The sequence below is a fragment of the Temnothorax nylanderi genome, unplaced genomic scaffold, assembly GCF_030848795.1.
Source record: "Temnothorax nylanderi isolate EJ_2023f unplaced genomic scaffold, tnyl_v1.0 TNYL_tig0018_pilon, whole genome shotgun sequence".
In the NCBI taxonomy this organism is placed as follows: domain Eukaryota; kingdom Metazoa; phylum Arthropoda; class Insecta; order Hymenoptera; family Formicidae; genus Temnothorax; species Temnothorax nylanderi.
Genome location: NW_027249080.1, coordinates 76403 through 90442, shown reverse-complemented (window position 1 = coordinate 90442; position 14040 = coordinate 76403). Strand labels below are relative to the sequence as shown.

Sequence of the window (14040 nt, the reverse complement as noted above, 5' to 3'; positions counted from 1 at the left end):
TGAAATATTTTTTTATATATTTGATATATGTGTATAAATGATATAAATGACATAAATTCCCACCCATCGCGCTTTTAACGTCAACGGAAAATATTGACTCGCGGTCTTCACTAATGCAGGAGGCAGGTTTATCTCAATCTTCATTATATGTAACAGGATATATGATACAAGTTCAAACCACATGAAACGATAGCTTGTATAACAGGTGACGTTCATGTATTTAATACACATACGAAGAATTGCCGTCGAGCCGAATGTTGTCTTATCGCGACGTCAGTATTTTTTTTTTTTTGCGTTATTTGTGCGTACGAATACGCACTCGCCGAACACTGAATTTCCCATTCCCATATATTAGATTATATCGATTAAGCCCGTAGATTATATTTGATTGTGTCACTGCGTTTTGGCTCCGATTTTCCTCGCGTATATATCGCCGATTAAACGGTTTGCCGATAAATGCGAATAAATACCACGTGATATTGTATAGCAATTATGGACAATATACTCGGCATTCCGGGCCAACGTCAATTTCCGGGCCGCTTTATTGTTCGTTGATGTTACAAATTGTTTTCTTGCGCCTATTACACGTATTTGATTTGCGTACTACAAAGTAGAAATACAAATTCAATCAATATACGTGTGTATGGAACAAGAAGTCATGCATCATTAAACGCGCACGTGATTACCTACATGTGATTACGTGGACATAAACGGTTAGACAAATCATTTCTAGAAATTTTTTTCTTTCCGGCGAAAATCTCTCTTACCATTAGTCGTAATCATGATGTTTATCAGTTATTGAGCCGAAGGCTGAGATTGTTAAGTTAATTTGACTCACTTATTATTATTCAACTAACGCAATTATATAATATTGTATAAGACGTTAAGAACCTTTTATTTCTCATTTATTATTTTTAGTTATTACAATTATGTTCGAAAATAGACTAATTATTGCAATGATTGACGGGACTGTGTAATTTTTAATTACACTGTAATCTACATTTATGCATTGTTAAAGTAGTGTCAAATTATACTCAATTTGAGTCCTTTTTAACCATTCCTAAAAGTTTCCACTGCTCCTGCTCAATATGTCGTTAATTTAACTAAAGCAATGTTAATTTAATTAAACTAATAGAGTTAAAATAATATTGCTTTGTGTTAAAATAATAAATTTCGACACACATGATAGTTAAACATAACCCAATGCGTTATTTAGCTCAAGATATTGGTTTAAAATTCATCCTTTAATATTTAACAGTTTATTACATCGCGTGTAAAAGTTTCGTTAACGTCTTTATAGTTAACAATTTCTCTTCACTTTTTCTTTGATAACTCGAAAACGAAGGATATAGGATATAGCGGAAGATAAATTATTTTCACCATTTTCGATACCCACCGGAACGGTTAGCGACCGATTTTTCCCGCTTTATGTAATCCCGACGGGCGAGCACACGCTCGCGAACGCCTAGATAAAACGGCCTCGAGATAAGAGGATTAAGTGTCGCCTGCTCGCGCGCGCGCGCGACACGCGACACATCCGCGAGGAATGCGCGCGCTTTATTTTCATCCGCGCGCGCGTGTCACTTATGAAAAATTGCGTCTTTTTGTCTTTTTTCTTTTCAACGCGGATAATATCCACTTTGCGCCGCGTAGGTGGAGATCGAGATCGCGATAGGCTATAGAGCATCACGGGGGAATATCGTATGGAAAACGTTTAAATGAGCTCGTCCGCAGTTTGTTTCGTGATTCGCGTGGATGATAACGGATCGCTTATCTTTATATTCCTGCGCGCGATACTCGCGTTTTACTAGCTGAGATTGTAGACTCGGCTCTCGTCGATCGATATCACAGATTTCACGGCGATCGTTACATGACAGAAACGAGATTGAGTATGTAAAGTTCGTTCATATATAGGACTTAATTTTCCCCGAGTGGATCGCCCCCGCGCGCGAAAGCGGGCCTTATTCCACCGTTTTCCGAGTGGAGAATCCCGCACACCGTTATATTCTCTTTTCGGTTATGTAATCAATAACGGACCATCCTTGTGTACAGACCGGGACGCTGAGTAATCACCTGCAATTTTAAGCGAACGTTATTGAAGGTTATTGATTCTTTCAATAATACGAACACGCGCGCACACGAGAGTGGCATAATAGGCTTTTTCCAGACGATCGATGCGCAATCAAAAGGGCTCGAGGACACTCGGCATATTGAATATGCGAAGGTAGAATAAATTAATAGAAATTCGTACAACGCACAATACACAAAACGTAACTCCGCGGAAGCGGACAAATTGTAGGAAAAAAAATAACACCGCGGGCGAGAATTTATGACATTCATTTTTTTTTTACGTAGATTTGTCGACATTTTTAAAGAATTAATGACGGTGAATTACGGAAAATTTAGATTTCGATTTATATACGATAAATCGCGGAATAATTATAAAATATATTAAACAACTATTTGTTTTATTTATTTTTATACACATATTATATGAAAATCTGAAATGTGATTTGTAACATAAAATACCTTGAAAGTTTCTTACTCTTTATTTATCCTCCTTAGATTTGCAAAGTTCGAGATTAATTAACGGTGTTACATTGTTCATTTGCTTACAGTTTCTCATCGGAAATCAATTCTTTTGATTCCTCATACTGGCGGCTTTTCTTCTTTTTTTTTTCTCTGCCTTTCCGCATAATTCTTTAATTATAACCTCGACTATCATAGTTCGTTTCTGGCGGATACCTCGTCAGTTAAATCTGCAATTAAACTGTCAGTGGCTGCACCGTTGAAAGAACTACTGTCGTGCAATTAGCGATGACGACGATTTCAGCGTCGGTGCGCGCAGGGACGCTTTATTGTTCCCATCGCGAAATAAATCATTTTCACTTCTGTGCCTGCCCTAATGAATCGTCCATTTTCAGCGTCGCTAAATATCGATTTGCGTAATAAAAAATTGTCGACAACTCGTTCTGAATTGAGATTGCTAAATGTAGAAGCAATCATCTACGCGAGTGATTTATTTTCTACGGCTAATAATTGAGCATGTGTGCTTCGCATATCTGTCACTTCAGTTGATTAAAAATTTATTTATTTCAAAATGTATTTTTTTTTAGGTGATTTTATATATAATCTTGTTTTATATTTTTTAATACTGTTGCTTCAATTATGAGAAAGACACTATTTTTCTAAAACTAAAATATTATTGGGAAAAGTAATAATATATATAACGAATTTCGTATACGCGTAGTAAAGATTCTCGAAGCTTTTTTCGTTCTGCAGTCTTTTGTTTTTAAATTATTCAAGCGTGTTTATCTCTGCGGTTTCGTATGTATCTCATTACAAATCCGTGTGCACTCAGAACAGTTTAAAAATACTTGACGTCCTTTCTTTTCGAAACATTGATTGTTTTCGTTTGAATATATTAATATTATATTACCGAAATCGTATTACTTTTTATCACACTGTTCTTAAAACAGAAACTATGAATATGAACGCAAAATCTCTCTAGAAGCAAAATATATCAAAGAATACCACATGATATAATTCCATTCCGGCAGTAAAAGAACAGTGTATGAATTTTCCTACGTTTTTAACATTACCTCCCGTGATTTCTTTCAAGATAATCGCTTCCGATAGATCCTTTTGAGACGGCGGGATGGAAGGAGCGCTAGTTTGCAATCTCGGACGGTGTCTTGTATTACCTACAGGTCACGACGTCAGAAAGCGGAGGAAATTTTCCGATGTTGGAATACATTATGGCCTAGTAAAGGAATCGATCGACGCAACAGGCGGAAGGGAATAATATCCGTTGCGGTCAAACTGACCGGATTGGCCTTAGGGCCTCCCATGCTAATTTCCGTGCGATATAAATGCCGATAAATATGTGTTAAGAGAGAGAGAGAAAGAGAGAGATATGGGGGCAAAAATAGAAAAATGACTGTTGATTACCATATCGTAATTTCAGAACACATTCGCGCGTCCACACTTCATTCATTCATATAGTTATTTTACTTTGGCCACGCATAATTAAATTCGAATAAGAATAAGGAATCTCCGAAAAGCTCAATGATTTGTCTTCTTAACAAATTCTTTTATAAATATGAAACGGACGCTATAATTTAACAAATTTTCTACCTTGATTGGATATAAAGAATTTAAATTCCTATAAAATGTACTATTACTAAAAAAAAACTAATCAATATCTCAAATTAGATTAACTCTTTTCAATTCTGATTTTTTCTTTATAAACAATATATTACATGTACAAAAGCGAGAAAATAAAGCATTTTTAATGAAAAGCGTTGGAAACTTAACTTCCAAAAATGCATTCCACACTTTCGATACGACGGTCTTCTCGCGAGCTTAACATCTTCGAGATCGTAATTTCGTTCTTTGACGTTGCTCGTGATTAAATGCGTCCGTTGTTCATTTGCGCGCCCTGGCGTAATATTATCTGTCGGCAGCAGCGTTAAACGACGTCGCTAATTTATTGCGATACTCCTCCGCTCGGAGTCTCGGTTTTAGGTCGCCTTCTTCATTTATGCAAAACCAGTGTAGCAGCGTGGTCTTGAAGCGAGAGCCCCCGAGTTACTTGTTCCTTTGGCGCTTATATAAAAAGAGAGTGCAGATGAAGTAGTGAAAAGCGAGTCAGTTGTGAGTTGAAGCACTTACAGAGGCAGTCAAAAGTTAGTACCGATCCGCTCGTTACGGCTGACTGTACGAGGATTTATCCACTGCGGCTTACTGCTGACGAGTTATGCCGTCGTAATATCATGCACCTAACTGTCGTAACTGATGCCTCTCACACATCATTTTGCACGCTCTGTCAAGATATGTATACCATTATTGTTATTAAAAAAGAAAATATGCGTGCATAAATATATAATATGCATTAAATATTAAAAATATTTATTAAAACTAATCCGTATTAAAGATGTTATTAAAGATGTAATATTATATATAATATCTGTAACATGAGAATTATTTTTGTGTAGTATTATATTATAAGTCCGAATATATATGTATATCATATATTATAAAAATATACTTTTTTCTAAATAATAGTTTTGTAATGTCGTTCATCAAAATAGGATTTTTTCTGAAAAATTCGGTTTTGTATTATTATTTTCAGCTAGAATAAATAATGTAGAGAACAACAAATATATCGAAGAGCGTAATTTTAACTCATTTTAACGTCGAATTTGAAAAAAAAAACGAAAATTATTTGTACTTTTTTTGTTAACTTATTAATATTTATTACTAATATATTCGTCACAACTTTTTTTTTATTTTTAACGCCACGCTTGATAAGCGAACTTCAAATGAAAAGTCTGTTGGAGACTTGAAGTAAAAACGGCTGGGGGGATGATAATAGTATAAAGCAAAGTTTCATTCGTTCGCAGCTTTCCAAGTCACGACTGCGGTTTCTATTTTTCGTATAAACTGTCAAGATTTTAAAATATGTTTTGCTAGATCCGAGACATCTTGCGTACATAGTACCGGATTTGACTGCATTGCTCTTTTATAAAGTGCCCCGTGTATAAACGGCGAAACCTGTCCCCGGGAGATAAATTGCAACGTAAATCTACCGTGGCACGACTTATTCGCGCCAAAGGGTGTATTTCTTTCTATAAAACGCTCTCCGGGAAACAAAATAGTCCAGAAATGATAACGATCTAATTATGACGGAAATTAATGTAGAATCAGATTACTAATGCCCAGCCAGATCTACAATCATGTATTTTTGTGGAGAATGTTCCGATATTTCGACGACGACAATAAAAGTATTTGCCTAGTTTAATTATTAAAGGAGACATTAATATATTTTAGCAATATTAATGTCTCCTTATCTTTTCATGAATTTTAGTTATATCGTATAGTCTTAAAACAAATAATATATTTTATAGTCGATATGGCGATGTATACATAATAAATATGCACAATAATTAAATTTGTAAAAAAAAATAGCTTTACAACTAACAGTTTTACTATGCATAATTAATTTTTAGTGTATGTGTGTTTTGAAGAAATTCCGACACGGCGTTTTTTTTTTTGGTATCATTAAAAGCGTTCTTTCGCACGCGATCCAGTCATTAGGATTGTCGATTGTCGTGAGATAATCGTATAATTCATGCTGCGGTGTCTTCTCAGACGCGGAATTGTGTTAGCGTCATGATTTTTAGCGTCTAGTCAGATATACACCGTTAAAATATTTTCAACTTGACCATTGCCGCATTTCCACGTTAGTGCATACGAAATAAATGTATGTTGCGTAAAAATAGTCTTGTTCTCGTTGTCAAACGCATAACATTAGCGTTATCGATGCATTATTCTGTAATGTCTTTCGATTTGTTACAATACTTTAAACAAACTTATATTGCATTAGAATTTTACTTTAATATATGCGCCGCAAGGATTTAATTGGCTCGATATACATAATTGCGAGATCGTAAATGAATGCGATATCATATTGATCATAAATTATTATTAGCCATCATTTTTCAGTGATTATGAAATGAATGACTAAATAATCTATTACTTTATGGCTGTGTTAATTTTATCATTAATATGAATAATTTGATCGGATTTAATTTTAATTATTATTAATAACATAATTCGTTTCAATGAGTAATGCACATTTGCGGATAATAAAATGGTAAATTATTTATATAGCGAGATAATATTCTACGAGTTAATATTCAAGTAGCGACGAACACATAAAACGTGAAACATTTTATTCGGAATAGAAATAAATTAATAATTTTCCATATAATTATTTCCAGGAGCTACTATCTCCATGCTTGGCAGCGATTTTCTTGGAACCACTTTAAGTAAGTAGCCGACAATATAAATTTAAATATATAATTAAAATTTTCTCAATTAAGTTCTCCGCTCAAACTTTCGTTATCCTTTTTTTCTCCTCTGTCTGCTTTATATTAAGGGGCCTATTCTGTAAACGCTAACGACATCATTACGTGCTTTGCGCCGATATGATATATCACAGAAAAGCCGCGCAAAGCATATAACGATATCGTTAATGTTTACAGAATAGGCCTCTAAGATTACAAAGGATTTGACGTCAATGCATCGATACGGAAGGTTGCAGAAGATTATTTCGGAAAATAAAATAGATCCAAAGTATTTTGCTCGTGTTTCATTGTGTTTTGTATGTTTCTCGTGCCAAGTTGGTTTTCTTTGACATTTAACGAGGACTTTTTTTATCGCTTTTATTCACATTTTATCATTTTTATTAATGTTTTATAGTTATAGTGTCTAGTTTCGTTTATATTTATAGAGTGTAATTTTGGTGCGCTTTGATTTTTTAGTAGGTACAAGCAAACTTTGACATTATAGCTTCCGTGTCGTTAATGTTATTGAAATCTCTCGTGTTTTGATTCGGATGAGAACGCGCGCGAGTGACTATCACGTCTATCACAAAGTGTCGCTTATAGAATCACCCCTCCGGCATGGGCTCGGGCAGAAGATCCGGCTCCGGGGGGAGCCGAGCGAACGCTGGCGTTCTCAAGGAGCGCGCCAACATGTCGTTCATGCTGGTCGTCATGTTTTTCGCCGTGTTCGGCCTGATCGTCCTCACGGAGATATTCCTGATCGACGAGAGGCGCGGCGTGAGCATCGGCGGCACCGGGGTACTCGGGGGTCACAGGGGCGGTCATCGATTGCCAGCTGCGCCCGATCGTCCGGATTACGGAGAAATTGGAGTAAGTATCCAGAGAGAGAGAGAGAGAGAGAGAGAGAGAGAGAGAGAGAGAGAGAGAGAGAGAGGGGGGAGAGCTATTCCTCGCTATCTCGACGATTTACGTAACTTCGTACTTACTGGCTGATTCTGCTACGGCACGCGACTTCAATTGCTTTTCTCGGTAAATTCTCATCTTCGTGTGTATATCATTCCCTGATAACTTTCCTTATTACTTGCAGACACACATGTAAACGTTTTAAATTATTCGATAGACTGAAAAATTGTATTCTTCTTTTTTATTAAAATTAATTCAATATTGTATTAAAGTAACACGAGTATGATAAAAAATATTATTCTACAATATAATACTAGAATAGGTAGCTGTTGTGTCATTCGTATTTATTTTTCATATCTCTTTCTTTAAATATTACGATTGCATTATTTATTTTAATTTTATAGTTCTTTTTCTGGGTGGATTAAAGAGTTATTTTTAGAACTATAATTTTCAATTTTGTGTTTAATAAAGAAATTTTGTTGTACCCTGTAATTTTACAAAATATAAATATATAGTATTTTATAAAATTTATGTAATTTATAAAACATATATAGTATTTATATAGATATTGTATTTTTAATCTCTTTATCTTTATATTATCTCTTAACCTTTTTAATTTATTTGTCGCTCTTAGTAATTCTCTCGAAACTTTTTTTATTATAAGTTAGAGGGTACAGGTTCTAGAATGGAGGGATGGAGTCGTTGACTTTATATATTTCTCTTTCTTCACGAGAGAACACGAGCAAAACAAACACACACGAGGCAACGGTAGTAAAGCGAGAAAAAACTCGGGTGAGAAGGCCGAAAAACTTTAGTTACCACGTGCAACATCGATTTCTCGAGCGTACGCCTCGTTCTTTTCCCCTTCCCTCTCTTCCTTCGTCGATATCTGTACGTACTGTATAGTTTATGCACCCTTTGCGTCTAGTACCGGACAATGATTCACGCGAACCTCCAAGAACTTTGAGGGGAAAAATAGCTCTGCACAGCAGCTTGCTTCAACGACGCCCCAACGTGGTTCGCGGGAAAAGACATACGACCGCAGTGGAAAAGTTTAACCGGATACGAGCGAGCGACCACCTGACAAATTAGTTTGCTCGATCCCGCGGAACTTTCTTCATCCGTTTACATTTCCCGTCGAGATACTGCGAGGAAAGCCCGAGTATTTTAAAACTCGGCTCGCGACTTGACCGTTCTAACAATCTTTGAGTTTGAGACCCAATTTGATTTGACTTCGAAGAGACACAAACTGATTTTGTAGATCTTGTTCTATTAACCGTGTCTATTAATTGGCTTTCGAAAAAAAATTTGTTATTTTTAATAAAGTAATGAAAATAACTACTTTTCACATTTCAGCTATTCAAACGTAGAACTTTTTCGAGAGGGCTTAAACTAATTTGTTTTTTTTTATTTTATTTCTGGATGGGCAGGTAATTTTACAGAGACAGATTTTGCACTATCGTTTCTCAAATGCGGATATATCGTCAATGTATTAATTATCAATCGGTATTAACACGTAAGTAATCTTGATGTCTTCAGGCCGAAGATTACGCCGGTTTGAAGGGTAGCTTTGACGAGCATGTCGGATTACTGGTTCGCGGGGAAGACGGGGGTCAGAAGACGGTAATACACCCGGATCCGCGTGGCTTACCGAGTTTACCACCTAGCTTGGAGGCTCGTTTACCGCAGTTGGATCAGAACCTAAAGGTCACGCATGCCGAATGGTTGCCAGTCACTAACACAAGGTTCGTCCGATCATATTTGATAATCACGTAACCAAGTTGAGCTTGTACTTTCCCTTAATTTTCGAGTTTCAGCTTCTCAAAATCGCATATTAACCGTGCAATAAATCAATTTTGTTTCTACAGCTTCGTTATTAATTCTATTGCTTCTTGAGGACTCGAAATAGTCCTTTACACTTTACATCAAATAGCTCAAAAAGTCCGATACATAAAACGTGAAGCATTAATAAAATTTACAATAAAGTAATTGTCTATACATTTTGTATATATAATGAGAGATGTGTGTTTGGTCTAGGTTCAAATTTTTCGTTTATTCGGCATATTTCGACAACAGAGTTAGCGGCGCGGGTACGCCGGCTGGCGGCAAAAGTCAGGGTGTGGTACGTGTGATTAGCGCTACTAAAACCAGAGGACCGGAGCGCGTCTGGTGTAGGCTCTGGTACCGACAGCAAAACGGTGCAAACGTCACTGCCTCGGTAACAGTAGCTGCCAAAGTTAAGGTATGCTCCTTCCAGAGAAACAATGTTGTTTCAAGATCGAACTATTCCAAAGAAACAGCGTCGCACTCAATATTAATATTTCAGTTACCTTGGTATACCAGTTGCTTATTGAAGATCTGGCTTATTGTACTCCATACAGAAATTTTTAAATAAAACAAAAGAAATGAGACACAACATAGGAATAAAGTGTTTTTGAGAAAAATCTATATCTCTGTATATAAATTGGAAGGTAGAAATAATAATTTTTTTTTTATATTATAAACAAGAAATTGTTTTCAAAACGTTCAAGAAACTTTTAGAAACTCCCTAACACATTCGAGAGTGCCGAAATATGTTCAAGACTTTCAAAAATCTTGTTTTTAATTAATATAAATGATACGCGAAGCTTCGTAGTATATTCGAAATAATTCAATGTTTCTTGAACGCCCATCGTTACCTTCAGGTAATCCGGGAGAATTGGAATCTCAAGTACAGTGCCTGCTTCGTGATATGTCCGTTACCTAAAGAATCTCCGACGACGGATAAGGTGCCGGAGGCGGTCAGCGTCGTGGCGAGACTGCGAGCTGTCCCGACGAACCGTATCCTCGTACAGAATCGTTTCGAGAGCAGGATGAACGACAAGGAGGCTTTGGCTGTCTGCGTCAAACCTTTGCATTATTATTACAACAGGGTATGTTATTTAACCGTTGTATAAACGGCACCGTTAAATAACGGATGACCCGTAGACATGACTACATTTACCGACCTGTGTGTCAAGCCCCTATTTGCTCACATTTATCGCTTCTGTGTTTCGTTCCTATTCGTTCCCTTTCACTATAATCCAAATTTATTATTTACATCCATATGTTATTATTTTTGCCTTTATACGCTACATTTTTCCAATCTAACGGGATAAAAGTATTCTACTTGGTACAAAATATTTAACATTTTTCTTTTATTTCGTTATTATTTATGTTAAATAGGCTAATATAGATTTAAATAAATTTTAGGAGAATTTATATATATCTGAGTATAAAAATAAAAAACACAGAAGTTCTCTCTTTTCTACAGTATCAGAAAAACATGCAATTTTATATATGCATAAAAGGAAATGTATGTAAATTGGAGGAAAGTTTGAATAGTTATTTCAATGTGTATTCATACAAATTTTTGCAACCTACATATTTCTTTGACATTTTCCATCATATGTATACATTACGTGGGGGTAATGCTATTATCGTACCGGTATAAATAATAATTTAAATATTTCTCTGTTGTACTTTTGATAATCTAGCGATATAATTGTGTATTTATGAGCACAAAGTGCATCCGGGTAAAAACAGGTCCATCAATGAATTTTATTTTAACCTGTGAACTTTTTTTTAACGGATATACTTCCGTGGAGAAATGAACGCATTACGAGTGTATCTCATATTTTCACGTATAAACCTGTTTGATATTTATAGGTTTTGCAGTTGGTGGAATTTATCGAGTTGCACAGACTCCTGGGCGCTACTCATGTCACTTTGTATAATGATACTGTAGGCGCGGCGGCTGGCTGTGCGCTAAAATACTACGAAAACAAGGATCTGGTTACGGTGTTACCGTGGCATCATCTCGACATGATTTCCCAGCGGGAAATTCGCACGGAGGGTCTCTTCGCGGCGCTTAACGATTGCCTCTACCGATCTATGTACAAGTACGAGTACGTGGCGCTCGTAGATCTGGACGAGTATATTATACCGAGGCATAACGACACCATAATCGATCTGCTACGGTACGATACGTCTTCGTCATCTTAATTTAGACCATACATAAAACAATTAATATACTATATCTGGAAGAGTGAGAAGTTATGCATTAGAATTGTCAAATTTGTCAAATCAAATTCATTATTTTCAAATTGATAAATATGAAATAATGTAAATTAACAATACGTAAAGCTATAAATGATTATTTACTTCAAACTTTTGCTTGCTCTTATTATAAAGATCAAGTACTAGTTTCTATACTTACAGTAATCTTAGCAAGTAATTTGGTTTTATGGATTAGAATCTGTTACGATTAAGCAGTAATTTTGAAACGGTTTCTATATAGATGGATGGGAAATCGAATTAACATCAAGTCCACGGGCGCGTTTTCCTTTCAAAACGCCTTTTTCTACCTACAATGGGCCGACGATCCATTCGTGGTGACTAGCCGTACTCCCACCGAGGCTGGTTTGATCACCCTGAAGAAAACACGGCGCAGGACCAAATTGCATCCGCACAAGCAACGCTCCAAGTACATCTGTAAACCACAGGACGTGGTGGAGGCGGGCAATCATTTCGTCTGGGAATTTATTCCGGGCCACGGAACCCTGAACGTACCCTCCGATGCCGCTATTTTGCATCATTATCGTGTCTGCGAGTTCGGCGGCGACGACTGCATCAAGACACAGTCAACGGTCGATAGAACGGCCTACAAATACAGAGACCGACTCGCCACAAATGTCGACAAAACGTGGATGGAATTGCGCGCCGAGTGCTCACTTCCGGAGCTCGATCCGGTCCCGGCGTTGACACCGCGAATCAAAGACAGCCCGCTTGGCAAATCGGTCAGGTAGCGAAAAACCATCGTCGAGATCCTATGGGACATTGGCAATTTTACCGGTACGCCGAAAGTCGCGAGGACCTATTTCTACAACTACGGCGGTCCTTAGTTTCCTCAAATTGAGCTAAGCGAACTCCCAATCTTTTTTCATGAAACTCTCATCGGATCGTGTTTTTAAATTTGCGAGACAGGAGAATACGCTTACCAACGAGATAATAGAGATTGTCGCGAACAAAAAAAAAAGAAAAAAAACGAGATGCGAATTAATCATATTTTTCTACGTGACGGATCCTTGAACGGTTAAAGAAATCTGGAGACAGCCTGCCAAGTCTATCGAGTTTGACGCTACACGTGGTGGTGCTTCTCTCTTACGGTTTTATACGGACTCTTCTATCTGTATCTTACAATTCTTTCGTTTGTGCAGCAAACGTGATCGTCTGCGAAACAAATTGTATTATCGTTAAGGAGGATTGTTACGGAAGGCCTAAATCGCGGGCTAAAAGAAAGCAGTTGGTGATAAACGAGCAACATTAGATATTATTCCTATTGTACCGTTATTTCGAGGGTAAACCTTTTTTTTAGATACTTGTAAATCCACACAATGTATCTTATGCATATCCATAGGATCAATAATTAGCATAGTGATATATGTATAATATGTATTTAGGACTGATAGAAATTAAATCTGCAGAGACAGCCTAGAGTACAGTATGCTCCCAAGAAAAATTACTTCAGATGCAGTTCGTTGAAAATTTTAAAATCTAACGTTGAGAAAACGCAAATTTATTTAAACAAAAAGATCAGTCAGTATATTTTTCTTAAAATCCTCTCCAAGATTTTATAAATTTGATTTGGAGTTTAAATGCATTCGTTTGCTTTTTCTCTCATGTATCTTTTTATACATCCGTATGCGAAAGTATATTAAAAAAATGGCTTTGTGATACAATAAATTGTTGTGCAATTCGTCCGCGTTTGAGGATGAAGAGATATGAAAGAAGTTGATTTTGCCGCACAAAATTCTATGATTATTTTCTAATCTGTCATTTTGCTAATAATTATTTAAACAATAAATAAACATCGAAAATTCCGTTCAGATCGATGATAAGAGTGATAGAACTGTACAAGGGAATTTGAAAGATAAAACGGAATTGTATCAAATGGATACTATTTACGAGATGACGAAAGGAGGATTTCTGGAAACTGAATCGGTACTTCGTAATGTACCGAATGCTGTTACGGCAGATGAATATAGCAAAGTCTTTCTATTTATTTAATACAAAGAAATCATGTTTCTTACGCGCACACACAAGTTTATGTATATATGTGTATACACGCATATGTACGTACATGACACGTACATGACATGTAAAATAGATTTAAGGTACATACATGTGATCGGTGCTGAGCTACAGTCGACGATGTGTCGACATTGATTATGTTGACGAAGTTAATAAATATTATACTAGGACAATA

The 14040-nt window shown here is 36.4% G+C and overlaps 1 protein-coding gene across 2 annotated transcripts in view; it reads left to right on the top strand.

The window, feature by feature from the left end:
• Positions 1-14040, top strand: part of LOC139768766 (uncharacterized) — a 16008-nt gene extending 1968 nt beyond the window's left edge. For both annotated transcript variants that reach the window (XM_071699294.1, XM_071699296.1), the window contains exons 2-8: positions 6786-6833; positions 7455-7721; positions 9294-9499; positions 9792-9996; positions 10439-10666; positions 11442-11752; positions 12073-14040. In XM_071699294.1, coding sequence (XP_071555395.1) covers positions 7470-7721; positions 9294-9499; positions 9792-9996; positions 10439-10666; positions 11442-11752; positions 12073-12580 — 1710 coding nt within the window. In that variant the 5' untranslated portion in view covers positions 6786-6833; positions 7455-7469 and the 3' untranslated portion in view covers positions 12581-14040. The remainder of the gene's footprint in view (positions 1-6785; positions 6834-7454; positions 7722-9293; positions 9500-9791; positions 9997-10438; positions 10667-11441; positions 11753-12072) is intronic.